Source organism: Podarcis filfolensis (assembly GCF_964270895.1).
Source record: "Podarcis filfolensis genome assembly, chromosome: 8".
Classification (NCBI taxonomy): Eukaryota; Metazoa; Chordata; class Lepidosauria; order Squamata; family Lacertidae; genus Podarcis; species Podarcis filfolensis.
In genome coordinates this window covers 84,244,830-84,265,937 of record NC_139611.1, presented here as the reverse complement: position 1 = coordinate 84,265,937, position 21,108 = coordinate 84,244,830, and the positions used below count along the sequence as shown (strand labels likewise).

General features: G+C 47.5%; 1 protein-coding gene across 11 annotated transcripts in view; it reads left to right on the top strand.

Annotated features, from left to right (window-relative positions):
• Nucleotides 1-21,108, top strand: part of RYR1 (ryanodine receptor 1) — a 228,207-nt gene that overhangs the window by 131,748 nt on the left and 75,351 nt on the right. For all 11 annotated transcript variants that reach the window (XM_083626671.1, XM_083626668.1, XM_083626667.1 and 8 more), the window contains exons 48-62: nt 1,508-1,728; nt 4,297-4,387; nt 4,669-4,809; nt 5,711-5,874; nt 7,203-7,281; nt 7,407-7,496; nt 8,892-9,032; nt 10,220-10,294; nt 11,606-11,681; nt 11,805-11,928; nt 14,627-14,742; nt 17,024-17,091; nt 19,325-19,446; nt 20,563-20,612; nt 20,896-20,956. In XM_083626671.1, the coding sequence (XP_083482797.1) occupies nt 1,508-1,728; nt 4,297-4,387; nt 4,669-4,809; nt 5,711-5,874; nt 7,203-7,281; nt 7,407-7,496; nt 8,892-9,032; nt 10,220-10,294; nt 11,606-11,681; nt 11,805-11,928; nt 14,627-14,742; nt 17,024-17,091; nt 19,325-19,446; nt 20,563-20,612; nt 20,896-20,956 (1,619 nt within the window). The remainder of the gene's footprint in view (nt 1-1,507; nt 1,729-4,296; nt 4,388-4,668; nt 4,810-5,710; nt 5,875-7,202; nt 7,282-7,406; nt 7,497-8,891; nt 9,033-10,219; nt 10,295-11,605; nt 11,682-11,804; nt 11,929-14,626; nt 14,743-17,023; nt 17,092-19,324; nt 19,447-20,562; nt 20,613-20,895; nt 20,957-21,108) is intronic.

Genomic DNA, 21,108 nt, shown 5'->3' with positions numbered 1-21,108 from the left:
GTTAACCTGAAGCGTATGTAACCCGAGGTACCACTATATCTGCAAGTAAGGTGATCAAGTTGTCAGTCTGCAATAAAACAAGAATTGTTGTTTCTAAAGTAAATTTCCTTTCCTTCTTTCTGCGTCAATGAAAACCTAATAGTTCACTTTTGCTATACGTTTCCCCTTTACTGCTTAACTGCAGAGTCCACTTTGTCCCAATATCTTCCCCAGCAGGTTTCTTCTCATGTTCTATGGTCTTCCCTTCTGATGCCCTGTCATTGAAATTCCACTCAATATTGATCCGGAGTAGAACTCCAATGTATAGTTAGCAGAGTAAAAACTTAAACATGTTGCAGGATTCCCAAACAATAGACCAGAGGCAATTATACTTCATCCAGCTCCAAGAACCCTCCTGAATTAATTGGAATAGGAAAGATCTCTACAAATCAGATCTTTCTTTCTTTTTCAGATGATCTTTATTGAATTTTTAGTTACATACTGTACATACACATACATTATATTTCACATTTGTTCTTGCTCTCCCGGGCTGACTTCCCTCCTTCCTTCTTCTGGCTTTTTTGTGTCCTGTTTGACTTTTCGCATTGTCTTTGTCCATTTTCCATAAGATTGTTCTTCTTCATTTTTTCCATTAAATGTCCGTAAACAAATAAATCTTTCTATATATACAAATTCTTGCTGTCTGTCTATATTCATTTACAAATATTGTTCAGTAATAATCCTAATATACATTTTTAATTCATTTTGATATTATTATCCAGTAAATTTCTTGTATTTTCCCATTATGAGATATTATTTTAATTCTACTGGTTTCCCTATTTCACATCATCTTCTCTATATATAACATAAATTTTCCCCATTCTTTTTGATATGTTTCATCCCCCTGATGTCAAATTTTTGCTGTTAATTTGGCTATTTCTGCGTATTCCATAACCTTGTACTGCCAATTTTCTATTGTAGGCAATTTTTGCTGTTTCCATACCTGAGCCAGCAATAACCTTGCCACCGTTGTGTATAAGAACAGTTTCTGGTCATTCTTGTCAATGTCTTCTCCCACCATTCCCAACAGGAATGACTCTTGTTTTTTCAAAAACGTATACCGTATCTTTCGCTCTATAAGATGCACCAGACCAAAAGACGCACCTAGTTTTTGGAGGAGGAAAACAAAAAAAAAATATTCTGAATCTCAGAAGCCAGAACAGCAAGAGGGATCGCTGCGCAGTGAAAGCAGCAATCCCTCTTGCTGTTCTGGCTTCTGGGATAGCTGCGCAGCCTGCATTCACTCCATAAGACGCACACACCTTTCCCCTTACTTTTTAGGAGGGAAAAAGTGAGTCTTATAGAGCAAAAAATACGGGGAAAAGTGAGTCTTATAGAGCAAAAAATACGATTTTTATCTTCTTTATATATAACGAAATCAGATCAATATTTTCTGCACTAAGAAATGCAAACTGACAGGCCCTTCTCATCTCCCACGCTTCTGACCTTTTCCTTTCTCCCACCGCAGGCTGCCTTCAGCACCACAGAGATGGCTCTGGCCATGAATCGCTACCTGTGCCTGGCAGTGCTGCCGCTCATCACCAAGTGTGCCCCCCTTTTCGCCGGCACTGAGCACCGGGCCATCATGGTGGACTCCATGCTGCACACCATCTACCGGCTGTCACGGGGGCGCTCCCTCACCAAAGCGCAGCGTGACGTCATTGAAGAGTGCCTCATGGCGCTGTGCAGGTATTGAGGAGGCGCCCTAATTTCAGGGTAGACCTTTTACGCCCTGGGTTACCGGAAGCACTGCCTTCACGTCCTTGGGGGTCCTTCTTGAATGCCCGCCCTTAAGAGCAGTTAGGTAAGGTAAAGGTAAAGGGATCCCTGACCATTAGGTCCAGTCGTGGCCGACTCTGGGGTTGCGGCGCTCATCTCGCTTTATTGGCCAAGGGAGCCGGCGTACAGCTTCCGGGTCATGTGGCCAGCATGACTAAGCCGCTTCTGGCGAACCAGAGCAGCGCACGGAAACCTTCCTGCCAGAGCGGTACCTATTTATCTACTTGCACTTTGATGTGCTTTCGAACTGCTAGGTTGGCAGGAGCAGGGACTGAGTAACAGGAGCTCACCCCGTCACGGGGATTCGAACCGCCGACCTTCTGATCGGCAAGTCCTAGGCTCTGTGGTTTAACCCACAGCGCCACCCGCGTCCCAAGATCAGTTAGGTAGGTGAATGCAAATGATGACGGGGACTTCTCAGGGTGGCCCCAAAACTATGGAGCACCATTCCAACAGGTGAACAACTTGCCTCTTCGACTCGGGAAGTTGGGCAGGCCTTGAATTCCTTCTTTGTCATGGCTGCTTCTTGTATTAATCTGCCCACATATGTTCTGTTCTCCCACGACCCCGGGGTTAGACTCCCCTTCTTTGGGGAATGAGACTGGGGATTCAGATTGGGAGGAGGAACTCAGAGGAGGAAGCACATGCACAGGAGGAGCTCACAGAGCCAGTGTGGTGTAGTGGTTAAGAGCGGTGGACTCGTAATCTGGTGAACCGTGTTCGATTCCCCGCTCCTCCACATGCAGCTGCTGGGTGACCTGGGTGAGGACAGGATCACACTTCAAAACGACCTTGACAGATTAGAGAACTGGGCCAAAACAAACAAGATGAATTTTAACAGGGAGAAATGTAAAGTATTGCACTTGGGCAAAAAAAATGAGAGGCACAAATACAAGATGGGTGACACCTGGCTTGAGAGCAGTACATGTGAAAAGGATCTAGGAGTCTTGGTTGACCACAAACTTGACATGAGCCAACAGTGTGACGCGGCAGCTAAAAAAGCCAATGCAATTCTGGGCTGCATCAATAGGAGTATAGCATCTAGATCAAGGGAAGTAATAGAGCCACTGTATTCTGCTCTGGTCAGACCTCACCTGGAGTACTGTGTCCAGTTCTGGGCACCACAGTTCAAGAAGGACACTGACAAACTGGAACGTGTCCAGAGGAGGGCAACCAAAATGGTCAAAGGCCTGGAAACGATGCCTTATGAGGAACGGCTAAGGGAGCTGGGCATGTTTAGCCTGGAGAAGAGGAGGTTAAGGGGTGATATGATAGCCATGTTCAAATATATAAAAGGATGTCACATAGAGGAGGGAGAAAGGTTGTTTTCTGCTGCTCCAGAGAAGCGGACACGGAGCAATGGATCCAAACTACAAGAAAGAAGATTCCACCTAAACATTAGGAAGAACTTCCTGACAGTAAGAGCTGTTCGACAGTGGAATTTGCTGCCAAGGAGTGTGGTGGAGTCTCCTTCTTTGGAGGTCTTTAAGCAGAGGCTTGACAACCATATGTCAGGAGTGCTCTGATGGTGTTTCCTGCTTGGCAGGGGGTTGGACTCGATGACCCTTGTAGTCTCTTCCAACTCTATGATTCTATGATTCTATGATTCTATGACCTTGGGCTAGTCACACTTCTCTGGAGTCTCAGTCTCACTCACCTCACAGAGTGTTTGTTGTGGGGGAGGAAGGGAAAGGAGGTTGTGAACCGCTTTGAGACTCCTTCGGGTAGTGATAAAGCCGGATATCAAATCCAAACTCCTTCTTCTTCTACCCCTCCGGCCCGTTGTATTGCGCCAGAGTCTTCCTTGTTGCACTGGAGTAAACGACAGCTGGAGAGTGAAGGCAGAGCTAGCAATTGAGACAGAGCTAGTGTATAAAACTTGGTCTGAGAGTGACTGTTGTTGAAGCAACATCTAAGCTTCGCTCTCATTCATTTTTCAAGGTGAGCCCTGTATGGAGCTGTCCAGGGTACTTTTGTCCTGATTTGCCTCTGCTGAGGTCAACGCTCACATCAGGACCTGTTGTGACTATTTCTCTCTCTCCTATGATCTAACTGCATCTGGATCTATATGGCCTTTGTCTCTATCTGGCTAGCCACAGCCAGTGTTCCTTCTGAAGAAGCTTGGTCCCTCCATACAAATACAGTGGTACCTCTGGATGCGAACGAGATCCGTTCCGGAGCCCCGTTCGCATCCTGAAGCGAACGCAACCCGTGTCTGCGCGTGCGCGGGTCGCGATTCGCCGCTTTTGCGCATGCACGTGACGTTATTCTGAGCATTCGCGCATGCACGAGCAGCGAAACCCGGAAGTAACGCGTTCCCTTACCTCCGGGTCGCCACGGAGCGCAACCTGAAAATGCTTAACCCGTAGCTACTTTAACCCGTGGTATGACTGTACACTTAAGAGGTTGACCCTACCCCTGCTCCTTAATATTTTTGGTCCCCCAAACACGAAATTTCATTGCGGGCTACTTTTCCAGGTATATCAGGCCCTCCATGCTCCAGCATCTCCTGCGCCGGCTGGTATTTGATGTGCCCATCCTCAATGAGTTTGCAAAGATGTCTCTGAAGGTGAGCAGTGCATGTGTGTGGGGGGGGGGGAATGTTGTCATATGGAACACACCAGGCTGTCTGCAGCAGCTTTTGCCATACTGGTGCCCTCCAGGTGTTTTGGACTGCAACTCCCATCAGCCCCAGGTAGCATGGCTGCACTGGTTTGAACCAATGGGACTTGTAGTCTAAAACTTTGGGAGGGCACCAGGTTGGCAAAGGCTGGTCTGGAGGATGAAGAAAATTGTGTTCTTGACGGGAAGCCCCTCTCCCTGCTGACTCCTTTTCTCCACCCTGCCCAGCTCCTGACCAATCATTACGAGCGTTGCTGGAAGTACTACTGCCTTCCCACTGGCTGGGCCAACTATGGGGTCACCTCTGAGGAGGAGCTTCACCTGACCCGGAAGCTCTTCTGGGGCATTTTTGAGTCTCTGTCCCACAAGGTAAGCAGTTGTACCTAACTTTGATCTTAAGTAGGATCCATTGGGTCAGCCTGGGAATACGGTGATGTGTGAAGTGTTTTGCAGTAAAATAAGACACAATATAAAATGCAGAAAATTACACACCACACCAAACAAAGCCATTCCTATGATGGTATGATGATTATTAAAGGTAATGCGGGTGGCACTGTGGTCTAAACCACTGAGCCTCTTGGGCTTGCCGATCAGAAGGTCGGCGGTTCGAATCCCTGCGACAAGGTGAGCTCCTGTTGCTCTGTCCCAGCTCCTGCCTACCTAGCAGTTCGAAAGCACACCAGTGCAAATAGACAAATAGGTACCGCTGTGGTGGGAAGGTAAATGGCGTTTCCATGCGCTCTGGTTTCCGTCACAGTGTTCTGTTGCTCCCAAAGCAGTTTAGTCCTGCTGGCCACATGACCTGGAAAGCTGTCTGCAGACAAACACCGGCTCCCTCGGCCTGAAAGCAAGATGAGCGCTGCACCCCATAGTCACCTTTGACTGGACTTAACCGTCCAGGGGTCCTTTACCTTTTTTACCCTGCGATGATTATTCCATAAAATGACAGAGGGAGCCTGGTCCCAAGCTGCATAAGGCCTTATATACCAATAATAAAATATTTAAAGTGTCTTCCCATGCCCTACTATGTGACCAGCCTTCAGGCTGACTGGCTCAAGCATTTAGCCTGCTTGAGCTGGCCTCTGACCTTTGGCTTCCAGCTGATCTGTCTCCCTCTTTCCTGGCTGCCCTTGGCTATGAGTGTCTGTCAGGAGGGGTCACTGCCAAGGGCAACTCAGTTGGGAGGGTGGGGAATGGCCAGGAATGTGGGTCGTCTTCTTTTCCGTCTGCCAATTCACCCACCGTTGCTTCTCTCATTCACGGTGCCCAGAAATTTGACCCTGACCTGTACAAGCTTGCCATGCCCTGCCTGTGTGCCATTGCGGGGGCCTTGCCCCCTGACTACGTGGATGCCAGCTACTCATCCAAGACAGAGAAGAAGGCGTCTGTGGATGCTGAGGGCAACTTCGACCCCAAGCCTGTGGAGACCCTCAAGTGAGTGATGTTTAAGTAATAATAATAATAATAATAATAATAGTAATAATAATTTATTATTTAGACTCCACCCATCTGGCTGGGTTTCCCCAGCCACTCTGGGCGGCTTCCAACAAAATATTAAAATACAGTAATGCATCAAATATTAAAAGCTTCCCTGAACAGGGCTGCCTTCAGATGTCTTCTAAAAGTCTGGTAGTTGCTGTTCTCTTTGACATCTGGTGGGAGGGCGTTCCACAGGGCGGGTGCCACCACCGAGAAGGCCCTCTGCCTGGTTCCCTGTAACTTGGCTTCTTGCAACGAGGGAACCGCCAGAAGGCCCTTGGCACTGGACCTCAGCGTCTGGGCAGAACGATGGGGGTGGAGACACTCCTCAGTGCGGAAGGACGCACATGGTGTAGTGGTTTGGATGCCGATTCAAATCCCCGTTTGGCCGCAAAGCTCATGCTAGTCATCATCTCTCAGACCTAATCTACCTCACAGGGCTGTTGTGAGGAGCAAAACGGGGAGGACGTGTATTCCACTTGTAGCTCCTTGAAGTAAAGGCGGGAGATCTGTGGCGTCATAAAAATAAACATAAACGTTAGCAGGCCTGCTGAGGTAATGCCAGTGCAGGGGTAGACAGTGAACTTTTAGGGAAAGATTGAAAGAGGGGAAGAGGGATTTAGCCTTTCTGTCAGGAGCTCGTCCTACACTCGAGTAGGATCCTGGTAGAGACACATGCCCAACTGGCATGTTCTCTCCCTCCTGGTCGATCGTTCGGGAGCTTCAAAAGCTTTCTTCAGCCTGAACATCACAGTGACTGATGCCAACCAACACCAGCACACTTAGGGATCCGCAGAGTCTGCGCAGTTCGCGTGACAAACCTCAGCAACTCAGCATTTTGGCTAATCTACTTTATTTACATATAAACACACACGGAGCACTGCAACATGGCTCCCCCTCTCTCTAGCATCAGACAGCAAAGAGAAAAAAACCCAAAGGACAATAGTCCCACTTCACGGAACATAGTAACACAAACATCCTGTCTCCGTCACTTTCCACTCTGTGGAGTCAAAACATATACCATCATGTGATAGACAAAAATTCCCATGACTGCAATCATGGAGCAGGATTTCTAACACTTTCTGCTCCTTGCTAAAAACGCCCTCCAACTCCTTCAGTATTTCCTTCCTCTCCTGGATTTATTCCAGGCTGCAGAATCCAGCGCTGAGAGTTGGCAGGAATGATTAAACCTTGCAGGGCCGTGTATGGGCACTGCTCCTTCCTGTCACTTCTCCCCTGTAACTGCCCAGCCTCGCATCTGATGAAAATGTTCTTTCTTGCAGCGTCATCATTCCTGAGAGGCTGGACTCTTTCATCAACAAGTATGCCGAGTATACCCATGAGAAGTGGGCCTTTGACAAGGTAAGGAGCCTCCACGTGACCCTACACACACACACACACCTTCCAAGCTCCAGGAAGATGAGGCTCTCTGCCTCCGTCTGCTTGGAAAGAAATGGATATGACACCATTTGATCTCCCACTTGCAGATTCAGAATAACTGGTCGTTTGGGGAGGTGGTCGATGAAGAGGCTAAGACGAACCCCATGCTGCGCCCTTACAAAACGTTCTCGGAAAAGGTAAATATTGCACCCTGTAGAAGCCGGGTAGAACCTTTTGACTCCCGAGTCCAGTTGCAAGCTAAAGGCAAAAGTCGCAGAATTCTGGTGCTTGACAGACCAACTGAATCTGAAATTTAGAATTTCAGACCAAAAGAAAATGCATAATAATAATAATAATAATAATAATAATAATTATTATTATTATTATTTTATTTATATCCCGCCCTCCCCAGCCAAAGCCGGGCTCAGAGCGGCTAACAACAGTAAAATGATAAAACATTCTAAAATCATTTCATTATAAAATTAATTCCAATCAAATTAATGGCAACCATTGGGCGAGAAGTTCTGTGTGGATTGCCAAAGGAGGGAGTCAGGCTGTGCCTTGGCCAAAAGGATTTTGGCACTGTACATCAGACTAAACCTTCTTGGAGGGGGGGGAAAGCATTTTAAAGCAGAAATGATTATTCAGGTAGCAGATGAATGTTTTGTATCATTATAATGTCAGGAATCCAGCTGGTTACAAGATTAGGAATGTTATAACACTTTCAAATGAAGAGATGAAAATTGGATTTCTTGTTTGCAGATATATTTTTTTAATATATTTTTATCAAAGATTTTCTTGGTTTGCAAAAGTATGTGCAGTGTCTCTTTTCAAGTTACATTTTTTTACAGATCAGTTTCATTTGTTGAGACATTAGTGTTACATTAGGAAGAAAAGGGGGAAAGAGGTGGAGGGGGGAATGGTGAGTGGGGGTGGAGATTTGACTTAGAAATATTCAGTTGGCTATCAATCACCTTGTTAGAGAGCTCTCCTCTTATGTGGCCAGATTGGATCGTAATAGAATTCTCAGGATGTAATGGGGAACCACAGCTTACCGTATTTACTCAAGTCTAATGCGCCATCGAATCTAATGTGCACCGTAATTTTCGCAACCTAATTTGGCCCAAATACAGTGGTGCCCCGCAAGACGAATGCCTCGCAAGACGGAAAACCCGCTAGACGAAAGGGTTTTCCGTTTTGGAGGTGCTTCGCAAAACGAATTTCCTATGGGCTTGCTTCGCAAGACGAAAATGTCTTGCGAGTTCCTGCGGGGGTTTTTTCCTTTCCCCCCCCCTTTTTCCAAGCCGCTAAGCTGCTTATCAACTGATCCGCTAAGCCGCTAAACAGCTGATCCGCTAAGCCGCTTATCAGCTGATCCGCTTAGCCCGCTAAGCCGCTAATAGCGCTAATCCGCTAAGCCGCTAATGGGCTTGCTTCGCAAGACGAAGAGACTCACGGAATGGATTCTTTTCGTCTTGCGAGGCACCACTGTAAAGGTGAGCATTAGATTTGAGTAAATGCGGTAATTCTTTGCCATAGTCCTTTCTCTCCTTCTCTGTCCAAAATTCAATATCACTTTTCCCTTTCTGTAGGATAAGGAAATTTACCGCTGGCCCATCAAGGAGTCTCTGAAGGCCATGATCGCTTGGGAGTGGACTGTTGAGAAGGCCCGGGAGGGCGAAGAGGAGAAGACCGAGAAGAAAAAGACCCGCAAGATCTCACAAACAACCCAGGTTTGTCCCGAAGTGTCTTAGGAGGAGAAAGAACATCTGGGGGTTGTTTCTTGCCCTAAATGTTTCTTGCCCTAAATGCTTTTTTTAAAAAAATGAAAAGCCCCTTGGGAGGCCACAATTTTGAGAGGGTTGTGTGGGTTCTTAACCAACCCTTTCATATTTCCTCCTTCTGTCACGGTCCGGTTCACGGGCGATCAAAGTCCCGGCTGGGGATGTCGGGATCAGGGGCGGGGTGCGAGCAGGAACTGGAGTCCAGAAGCCAGGAGTCAGGAAGCCAAGAGTCTGAGGGTCAGAGAGCCGGGAGTCAAGAAGCCAAGGGTCTGAGGGTCCAAAAGCAAGGAGTCACGAAGTCAGGGGTCCGAGGATCAAGAAGCAAGGAGACAAGGAACCAAAGACAGCAAGGCAGGGAACGTGTTGCTGTGGCAAAGAGCCGAAGGGAAAATGCTGACCTTATATCCCTTCCTGATATAATTTCTGACTTTTTCTGTGTGTAGATCCACCCACACTTTGAAAAGTTGCAATTTAGGGAGTATAGCTCAGACTTCCTCAACCTGTTTAGGGAAGCTTTTAATGTTTGATGTACTACAGTATTTTAATATTTTTTGGAAGCCGCCCAGAGTGGCTGGGGTATAAATAATAAATTATTATTATTATTATTATTATTATTATTATTATTATTATTACCTCGGGCCCTCCAGATGATTTATAGATAAACTTCATTCGCATTAGCCAATGGCCATAGCAACATAAAACAAGCAATGTATACAATTAAAAATACAACAATGGGTAAAAAGGACAATCAAATGACCAAGATTATCGTTCAGATAGTGGCCCTTAATCTCACTGCACCCTCGATAAACCTAGCAACCTTTGCTGTAGTCTTATCATTTTGATCTGATAAAAGAAAGAACAACATGGCCGCAGATGGGCGGCCTGGGATGGGGAGTGGGGTGATGATCTCATTCCTCAGATCTTTATAAAGGGGACAGGACAGGCGAACATGAGCCACTGTTTCCAGATTCAATGGACCAGTTGGTCTAAGGCAGCTTCCAGCATTTATGCGGGAGAGAGGCATCCAGAAAATTTGACCTAGCGCAAGAGAAAGGAGTCAAGGGTGGAGGCGATGGTGGTGTGGGGGAGGCAATAGCGTCCAGTGAGCGGTCTTTGTTCTTATGTGTCCCCCTTAGACCTACGACCCCAGCCATGGCTACAACCCACAGCCCATTGACCTGTCTGGAGTGACCCTTTCCAGGGAGCTGCAGGTGAGTGAGCACAAAGCGTTGGTGCTGACCTTTAAAGCCCTAAACGGCCTCAAAGGCCCAGTATACCTGAAGGAGCGTCTCCACCCCCATCGTTCTACCCAGACACTGAGGTCCAGCTCCGAGGGCCTTCTGGCGGTTCCCTCGCTGCGAGAAGCCAAGTTACAGGGAACCAGGCAGAGGGCCTTCTCGGTAGTGGCACCCGCCGTGTGGAACACCCTCCCACCAGATGTCAAAGAAAACAACTACCAGACTTTTAGAAGACATCTGAAGGCAGCCCTGTTCAGGGAAGCTTTTAATGTTTAATAGGTTATTGTATTTTAGTGTTGTCAGGGACTCAGGAGCAGGAGCACTGGGGAGAGAGGAAATGGAGAGCGAAGGGGATGAATCCGAGGGCAGCGTAGGGGAGTATGACAGTGGCCCGAGAGATTCCATGAGCTTCTCCAGCGAATCAGAAGATTCCCAGAAGGGGGCGCCTATGGTCAGGGCAAGGGGGGTCCCAGGGGGGACGCACCAGAAACAAGGAGCCAGAGGGGAACCCCAAAGCAGCAGTGGAGGATCGGGACCAGTTTCCCCACCAGAGCGTAGTGGAGGGGAAGAGTCACATGTGTCAGGGGCAGTGTCTCCTCCAGAGAGGGAGTCAGGGCTGACCACGCCTCCAACGGAGGGGAGGTCAGTTGCAGCTAGCCCCCCCAGAGGGGGAAGCAGTGACAGCAGCAGCAGTGAAATGGTCAGGAGAAAAGTTACCGGCTGGGCGCGCGCGCCAAGTTCAAATGTGCAGGCGCGGGGAACAGCAGGAGACCCGGATGGGGAACCAGCTCCTAAAGCCCGCCGGAGGGAGGGGGAAGGCTCAGGGGACTCAGCGTCAGAAGAGGCTAGAAAGGGCGAGACCCCAACGGCCAGGCGGAACCAGAGGCGGAAGGAACTGAGGAAGAGGTGGAGTAAGGCTAGAATCTTAAATTGGTGTCAGGGGGGAGGAGACTCAGACGGAGCATCAGCGGTCTGACAGTTGAGACGTAGAGCTGCGCGCTGCGGCTCTGGAAGTGAAACTGAACTTCAATAAAGACTTTGTACCTAACAACGAAGCAGCGTTGGTCCTTTGTGAGCTGGGGCCTTGGGCAGCTCTGACAAGTGTTCTGTTGGAAGCCGCCCAGAGTGGCTGGGGAAACCCAGCCAGATGGGCGGGGTATTATTATTATTATTATTGAAGCAGAGTGGGAAAATTCCTCAGTCATCATAACTTACCCAAATATATAATTTCTGCCGCTTTTGACCACATCTTTTCCTCTCTCCACCACTGGTCTCTCTCCACAGGCCATGGCAGAGCAGCTAGCTGAGAACTACCACAACACCTGGGGGCGCAAGAAGAAGCTGGAACTGGAAGCCAAAGGTGAGCCTCTCCATCTTCTTCTTCTTCTTTCTGCCTTTCCTTTTATCGGGGGCTGTTGTTCTCTCCCCTTTCCCCCCTCCCAGCAGGCTTCATGCCTCCTCTTTCTCTCTTCCCCTCCCCAAGGGGGCGGCACCCATCCCCTGCTGGTGCCTTATGATACGCTGACGGCCAAGGAGAAGGCCCGAGACCGAGAAAAGGCCCAGGAGTTGCTCAAATTCCTCCAGCTTAACGGCTATGCAGTGACAAGGTGAGCCTGGAAGGAGATGGGGTGGGGTGGGTGGGTGGGTTGTGCGAGCTCTCACACGCACACACATGCACACTGATGACAATAAAAAAGGAATATGTAAAGGTAAAGGGACCCCTGACCATTAGGTCCAGTCGTGACCGACTCTGGGGTTGCGGCACTCATCTCGCTTTATTGGCCGAGGGAGCCGGCGTACAGCTTCCGGGTCATGTGGCCAGCATGACTAAGCCGCTTCTGGCGAACCAGAGCAGTGCACGGAAACGCCGTTTACCTTCCCGCCGGAGCGGTACCTATTTATCTACTTGTACTTTGACGTGCTTTCGAACTGCTAGGTTGGCAGGAGCAGGGACCGAGCAACGGGAGCTCACCCGTCGTGGGGATTCGAACTGCCGACCTTCTGATTGGCAAGTCCTAGGCTCTGTGGTTTAACCCACAGCGCCACCCGCGTCCCAAAAAAAGGAATGCTTCTGTATAAAAAAGGAAAGATGGGGGAACGTATGCTACATGCTCTAGGGCAGGCACCCCCAAACTCGGCCCTCCAGCTGTGTTGGGACTACAATTCCCATCATATACAATTGGGAATACAATTCCAGTATATTCCAGTATTCCAGGAGTACAATTCTAGTATATCTGAAGGAGCATCTCCACCCCCATCGTTCTACCCGGACACTGAGGTCCAGCGCCGAGGGCCTTCAGGCGGTTCCCTCACTGCGAGAAGCCAAGTTACAGGGAACCAGGCAGAGGGCCTTCTCGGTAGTGGCACCTTCCCTGTGGAACGCCCTCCCACCAGACGTCAAAGACAACAAGAACTACCAGACTTTTAGATGACATCTGAAGGCAGCCCTGTTTCGGGTAGCTTTTAATGTTTGAGGCATTACTGTATTTGAATATTGTGTCGGAAGCCGCCCAGAGTGGCTGGCGAAACCCAGCCAGATGGGCGGGGTATAAATAAATTATTATTATTATTATCATCCCTGACCACTGGCCCTGTTAGCTAGGGGTGATGGGAGTTGTAGTCCCAAAACAGCTGGAGGGCCAAGTTTGGGGGTGCCTGCTCTAGGGATAACCACCCTGCCTGTGGGATTTGTGCTATCTGCCAATCTGCTACTGAGTCGAGTTCAAGGTACTGGTGGTAACATATAACATTTAAATCCCTATACTTACTAATGTATGATCTGGTTGAAATTATTAAATAACAATAAAGCGAGTTTAACCAGTTTAGGATTTCACCGCAGACAGTCCCTTGTTGCAACTCATTATAGGGGAGGATCACCTTACCAACCAAGGTCCGTATAGTTAAAGCCATGGTTTTCCCAGTAGTGATGTATGGAAGTGAGAGCTGGACCATAAAGAAGGCTGATCACCGTAGAATTGATGCTTTTGAATTCTGGTGCTGGAGGAGACTCTTGAGAGTCCCATGGACTGCAAGAAGATCAAACCTCTCCATTCTGAAGGAAATCAGCCCTGAGTGCTCACTGGAAGGACAGATCCTGAAGCTGAGGCTCCAAGACTTTGGCCACCTCATGAGAAGAGCAGACTCCCTGGAAAAGACCCTGATGCTGGGAAAGATGGAGGGCACAAGGAGAAGGGGACGACAGAGGACGAGATGGTTGGACAGTGTTCTCGAAGCTACAAACATGGGTCTGACCAAGCTGCGGGAGGCAGTGGAAGACAGGGGTGCCTGGTGTGCTCTGGTCCATGGGGTCACGAAGAGTCGGACACGACTAAACGACTGAACAACAACAACATAGGGGAGGAGGGTGAGGAAGGATTTCACAGCACCCCTAGCAATTATCTGCTTTATTTATTTTATTTAGCAAAATTTATATGCTGTTTTGTAATTTTTTTATTTAAAAAATCCCTTAAGTAGTTTGCATAAAATGGTCTAAAATATCCATTAAGAAAATAGTGATGGAACAGACTTTAATAGCGCCAACATTTTAAAAAAAGAAAGCAGAAATATATGCATGCACGCACACACAAACACATTCTGCTTTGCGTCTTTTGAAAACCTGGTTTCCCTAGGGTCCCTGGATGTTGTTGTGCTACAACTCCTATCATCTGTAGCACATCTGTAGTGAGAAGGGCCACTTCTGGTTTAAAAAACCAGAAGCATTTTTACTTGGTATTATAGGTCAGGACATTAATAGGCAAGATGTTAAATTGTTTTTATATGCAACAACTGTGGCAAGAGTATTGTTAGCCCAGAAATGGAAGCAAGAAGAAATTCCGACGAAAGAAGAATGGCAGACGAAATTAATGGACTATGCAGAATTGGATAAAACGACAGGAAGGATTCGAAACCTGCGGGACCAGAGATTTACAGAAGATTGGAAGAAGTCTATGAATTATTTGAAGAGCAACTGTAATCAACAAATTACGCTAGTAGGACTACAAGAAGTTTTGTAAGGAGAAATATACGAAGTGTTACAAAGTAGAAAAAGATAGAGATATTGGTTATGAGTTTGAAATGTAACAGGGAAGATAAGAAATGCATACTGAGAGATTAGATTGGAAATTTTTCAGAGAGGATTGATGGAAGTCAAAAGTTTGAATAAGATGTAAAAGTATGTTTAATTGCTGTTGAAAATGATATGTTAAAAAAACTAATAAAAATTATATATATAGGTGTATAGAGGCTGATTGAGAGTACCAGCAAAAACCTGTCTCACTATCTCCGCATTCTGTTTATCTCTCACAGGGGGTTGAAGGACATGGAACTGGACACATCGTCCATTGAGAAGCGGTTTGCCTATGGGTTCCTGCAGCAGCTGCTGAAGTGGATGGACATCTCTCAGGAGTTTGTGGCCCACCTGGGTAAAGGAGCTGTGAATATGTCCCCGTCCCCACCCCACCCCCGTAGCTTCCTCTGGAACCTGTGAGGAGCTACACACTGACCCCTGTAGCGCTCCAGACCTCCAGGGACTCTGTGGGTGGGGGAGAAGGGAGCTTTAGAATGAGCTGTTCAACTCACTTAGGATGGGAATGGAGACTATTGCAGCAAAGCCAGTTGAGCCAGAACTCCAGGGTTCTGTTCTCAGTTCTGGGAAGGGGACAGCAGTTAAAGCCAGAGTGGTGCATGCTCTGGTTATCTCCCGCTTGGACAACTGCAATGTGCTCTACGTGGGGCTATCTTTGAAGGTGACCCGGAAACTACAACTAATCCAGAATGCAGCAGCTAGATTGGTGACTGGGAGCGGCCGCCGAGACCATATAACACCGGTCTTGAAAGACCTACATTGGCTCCCAGTACGTTTCCGAGCACAATTCAAAGTGTTGGTGCTGACCTTTAAAGCCCTAAACGGCCTCGGTCCAGTATATCTGAAGGAGCGTCTCCACCCCCATCGTTCTGCCCGGACGCTGAGATCCAGCGCCGAGGCCCTTCTGGTGGTTCCCTCACTGCGAGAAGCCAAGTTACAGGGAACCAGGCAGAGGGCCTTCTCGGTGGTGGCGCCTGCCCTGTGGAACGCCCTCCCACCAGATGTCAAAGAGAAGAACAACTACCAGACTTTTAGAAGACATCTGAAGGCAGCCCTGTTTAGGGAAGCTTTTAATGTTTGATGTATTACAGTATTTTAATATTTATATTTTTTTTGGAAGCCACCCAGAGTGGCTGGGGAAGCCCAGCCAGATGGGCGGGGTATAAATAATAAATTATTATTATTATTATTATTATTATTATTATTATTATTATTATTATTACTATTAAGCATGTTAGTGTATAGGAGTAAGGACACCTGGATTCGCTTTGTCAAATGCGGTTGGGAAGTGTGAGTTGGCTTTTCATTCTGCTTTGAAGCTCCTCACTGTGCTTTCTCGGCAAAGGTCTATGTCGAAGTGCTTCCCCTGCTTTCCCCAGGAAAAAACCACACTCTTTAATGCTGAATTGCAACAAATGGCAAATCAGGTCTTCTACGGATTGCCATTTGCTCTGACTCAGCGGTAAAGAGCATAAAGCGTTTGGACCCGCGCTTAGAAACTTGGCACAGAATGAAGTCTGGATGAGCCCTTTACTGATCGCTGGGCTAAGACAAAACCATTTTGAATGCTTCCAATCTGTCCTTGTTTTTGGGTGGGATTCAGCACCATACCACCAAATTCGGACTGACCTGTTGCCCTTGCGCAGCAAACTCACTCTCTCTCCCCAGAATAGGATTTTTTTGGTGCGCTGGGGTAACTGGCTTAACACTATGTCACCTTACCTTGCTGCAAAGGAATCATGATTACCGTATTTTTCGCCCCATAGGACGCACCGGCCCATAGGACGCATCAAGTTTTTTGGGGGGGAAATAAAGGAAAAAAATTTTATTTCCCCCCCAGGCGCTTGTGGTGCCGGCAGCGGGGAGAAGCGCTCTTCTCCCCGCAGCCCGCCTTCAGACCAGGTCCGGGGACAGCGGGGAGACGCGCTGCGCCTCCCTGCTGTCCCCGGAGCTTGCGGGGCAGGCAGCGGGGAGAAGCGCTCTTCTCCTGGCCGCCCGCCTTCAGACCAGGTCCGGGGACAGCGGGGAGACGCGCTGCGCCTCCCCGCTGTCCCCGAAGCTTGTGGGGCAGGCAGCGGGGAGAAGCGCTCTTCTCCCTGCCGCCCGCCCTCAGACCAGGTCCGGGGACAGCGGGGAGACGCGCTGCGCCTCCCCACTGTCCCCGGAGCTTGCGGGGCTGGCGGCAGGGTCTCCCCGCCGTCAGCCTCCAAACCACTTCGGGAGACAGCGGGATGGCGGCGTTCCGCCTCCCTCTGTCCCCCGACCTTGTGGGGCTGGCGCTGGGGCTCTCCCCTCTCACTCTCCAGGCTTCAGCGAAAGCCTGCATTCGCCCTATAGGACGCACACACATTTCCCCTTCATTTTTGGAGGGGAAAAAGTGCGTCCTATAGAGCGAAAAATACGGTAATACTCAATAAATAAATAACTCAAACCACCCTGCGAACTTTGTGCTAACCAGGCAGGACGAATGCTCAGTAAGTCAGCTGTCTGGAAGCCAGCTCCTTTTCTCAATTGCTCAGGGTTAGGGACACGTGGGTGTATTTGTTGCATGTGAGTGTGCCTTATCCCTCCCGCTTCTCACACCTTGGTGGAACTCACTGGGATTCTTCCTGCTTCAGACGCTGTGGTAAGCAGTGGCCGGGTAGAGAAATCCCCTCATGAACAAGAGATCAAGTTCTTTGCTAAGGTAAGTCAACCTTTCTCTCTTCCTCTTTGCCTTGGCGCTGGTTGGGTTGGGCAGCACTAGGACTGGGGAGGTTTTCCCTCCCTAAACGGAGCATCAGCTATACTTAGCGAAGTTGGTGAATTCCATCGGAACTGAAAACAGGAGCAGAAATTTTTGTGATTTGCACGTTTGCCATTTGGGGATGTTTAGGGAAGCAGGAGAGGATATATTATTTTATGGTATCTTTCCTAACTTGCGTCAGCAAGTTCTATAACTTAGCAGAGTTGTTAAACAACCCCCCTTTTAAATTACGCAGCGGAAGCGTTCTGGGCCCATAACCCTTTGTGAGGATAAAATAAAAAAAATTCCTTCCAGTAGCACCTTAGAGACCAAGAAGTGTGCAGGCACAGGAAAGCTCATACCAAGAACTAACTTAGTTGGTCTCTAAGGTGCTACTGGAAGGATTTTTTTTATTTTGTTTCGACTACGGCAGACTAACATGGCTACCTACCTGTAACTAGAACCTTTGTGGGGAAGTTTAGGGAGGCAGGAGAGGATATATTATTTTATGATGTCCTTCCTAACTTGCGTCAGCAAGTTCTATAACTTAGCAGAGTTGTTAAACAATCCCCCTTTTAAATTACACAGCTGTTAGCTAGTTGCAGGCTCATCTGAGCCTCACTATTTAGGATTCCTGGTACGATTCCTTTTTATATCCCTCCTAAAAGAATAGACACGACCAGCTGGTTAAAGTTAGCATAAAACTAGTTTACTTACAATCATCCAGTTCACAATAAGATCCCTGAGGGCGGACTTAATTTACAGAACAACATATAACTATGTGAATTATCCCCTAAGGGAAATAGTCTCAAGTGACTGCGACTCAGCAGTCACTTCTCCTAACTCTTAGGAACACAAAATGGAGAACAAGAAGAGCAGAACATGGAGGCCGTGTGCTCCTCTGTCCAAGAAGAGGCCGCACCCACATTAAGTCACATGCAAAGGAAGTCTGTCCCAGCTCAGGAGGAACTAGCAAGTTTTCTCCTGAGTGATACAAAACATTCCCCAGCATGTGCATTGTAGGAATGTTGTATTTGACTGCAATACGTTTTTACATCCCACACGCCAGAGGTCAGGAACGGAAAGCACAAAAGCGAATACAAATTGCGTCCACTATTGTTTCAATTTAAACCTGCAAACATCACATAAATAATCACATTTATTCCCAACGTCGTTTTTGACGTTTTCCCTCTTCGTATCGTGGCAGTGAGTGGCATAAAAACCAACAACGGAATGACCTTTGTACAGTAAGTACAGTGGTACCTCGGGTTACGTACACTTCAGGTTACATACGCTTCAGGTTACAGACTCCGCTAACGCAGAAATAGTACCTCAGGAGAAGATTGGAAGAATTTTTTTTTTTTTTTAAAGATTTTTATTAAGATTGGAAGAAATTTAAGGACTATCTTAAGAAACATTGCAAAATCATTGAAGGCTAGAACGATGTTGATTCAGAAATTAAGGGGTTAAAAGCTGTAATGATTATGTGATTAAGAAAAGAAAGGCTAAAAATTATATAGAAATTAGGGAAAGGATTTGCTGAATTGACTTAATTAGAGAATGGAATACAGAAAGGGGAGGTATGAGGAGGTCGGGAAAGTAAGTTTTATGAATATAAGGGATGGAAATTATACTTGTTTTGTATGTGTTCTGTTTGGATTGTATGTATTTTTATTGTTTTTGTTTTTTATTGTTCTGTTTTTTCTGTTTTATATAAATTCCTAAACCTTAATAAATATATTATTTAAAAAAAACCAGAAATAGTACCTCAGGTTAAGAACTTTGCTTCAGGATGAGAACAGAAATCGTGCAGCAGTGGCGCAGCGGCAGCAGGAGGCCCCATTAGCTAAAGTGGTGCTTCAGGTTAAGAACAGTTTCAGGTTAAGAATGGACCTCCGGAACGAATTAAGTACTTAACCCGAGGTACCACTGTACATGGGGAGGAATCCGACGTAATGCTAAGGGGCTGGTTTCATTAGCGCAAGGGTTTCTGCTTGCCCGATGGAACGATTCCCCTCTCTCCCTCTGCCCTGTGCTGTTCTGGGGTTAATTCCAAGCACCACTACCCAAACCAGTGGGAAGGAGAGAGGTGACTGCCTCTTTGTCCTAGCAGACGTTCTTGAGTTTACACCTGGCCCCAAATATACCACAAACCTGCACATCATCTTATTTAATAATTATTCTCCCCTTTCAGATCCTGCTGCCCCTCATCAACCAGTACTTCACGAATCACTGCCTCTACTTCTTGTCCACACCGGCCAAAGTCCTAGGCAGCGGTGGCCATGCCTCGAACAAGGAGAAGGAGATGATAACCAGGTGAGTACCTAGGAAACACCAGAAAGGACTGGATGCTTGTCTGTGTGCGAGTGTGCACAAAGGGTTACAACAGGCTTCCTCAACCTCGGTCCTCCAGATGTTTTGGGCCTACAACTCCCATGATCCCTAGCTAGCAGGACCAGTGGTCAGGGATGATGGGGGCTGTAGTCTCAAAACATCTGGAGGGCTGAAGGTTGAGGAAGCCTGGGCTACACTTTCAAGTTGGTTGCAAAGTGTAAAGTGGGGACAAACTTGTGTTTGCAAATATATGCTTGTTATACAGATAGGCAGTGGCTCGCTGTGAGAAGATGTTCAAACCAAGGTTTGCTAGCCAGTAATGTGTGAAAAATGGCTCTTGTTAGAGCTGAGATGAAACTTTTTGCAAATGCAAAGTTTGCCCGAATTGGACTCCTTTTTAAATTTCACATATTTGCATATTTCAGCTTTGAAACTATAAGGCAATAATAATTTACAAAGAGAATTTCTAAATTTGAATGTTGTATTTACCCATTAAACCTCTCAACAGCCTGGATCCAACGGCATCCATGACTGGGAATTTTGTTGAGGGAAAGGGAGAGGAACCATCAAGCAGAGAGGATATGAAGTCACATTTTTTTGCAAATCAAACGTCTCTGCTTGAAAACTCCTAAGCCCTTCCCTCCCAAAATTAATTTCAGACCACGTGTCTTTGTGCACATGTGTGTAATATTTTTTTATTGAGACTTGGGAATACCTGTTTTAGGGGAAAAGGTTTCGTGTGAAGCAACTTGGAGACATTTGCACTTGTCCCATGCCTCGGAAGCAGGAGTGCAAGCGGTTTTCCATTTGCTCCATCACTTTCCCAGGGAAAACCAACTCTTTGCAATCTGCAACCAAATGGCTATGGTTTTGGGAACAGATCCTTAGCTCTGAATTCTGCCTCCTGCATTCTTCTTCTGGCCGGGCATATGGGTTTTGTGTGCATGAATGTAGGAAGGTAGAGGCATTTACACCGTCCTCTCCAAGCTGCCTCTCCGAGGCCCCGTCCGCCCTCCCCTCTTCCCCATCAATGTGCACTCTTCTTTCCAACAATCTCTTTCATTCTCTCCTTCTACCTCTCTCTTTTCCGCCCTTCAGCCTTTTCTGCAAACTGGCAGCCCTAGTCAGGCACCGGGTCTCTCTCTTCGGTAAGCTTCATCCTTCCTCTGCTCCTGTCCTGGGGTGGGCAGGTGGTCTCAGCCTCCTCTCCTCTTTATTTCTCCTCCCTCTTGTCGGCTCAGTGGGGGTATTTTTGCACCCACGAGTCTGCTCTCCCTCCTGCACCATGACTTCCCTCACCCTGTGCTACCTCAGCCATGAACAAAGCTGCCGCCCTTCTGCTTCTCCCACCACCTGTATTTCTCTAGCCTGTGCATCTAGTCCATTTTCCTGAACCCAGGCCCTAAATCTGGGTCTTCTGTCTCCATCCAGGGACAGACGCCGCTGCTGTGGTTAACTGCCTGCACATCCTTGCCCGCTCTTTGGATGCCAGGTGAGTAGTCAGTCAGTCAGTTTTATTGCACATAGCCAAAGGCTGCTGCAATGTACACAGAATCATTCAACAATTAAAAGAAAATATACTGGATTGATACAAAAAACTTAAAACATTTATATTATCAAGACGTTACCTACTCTAAACAGAGC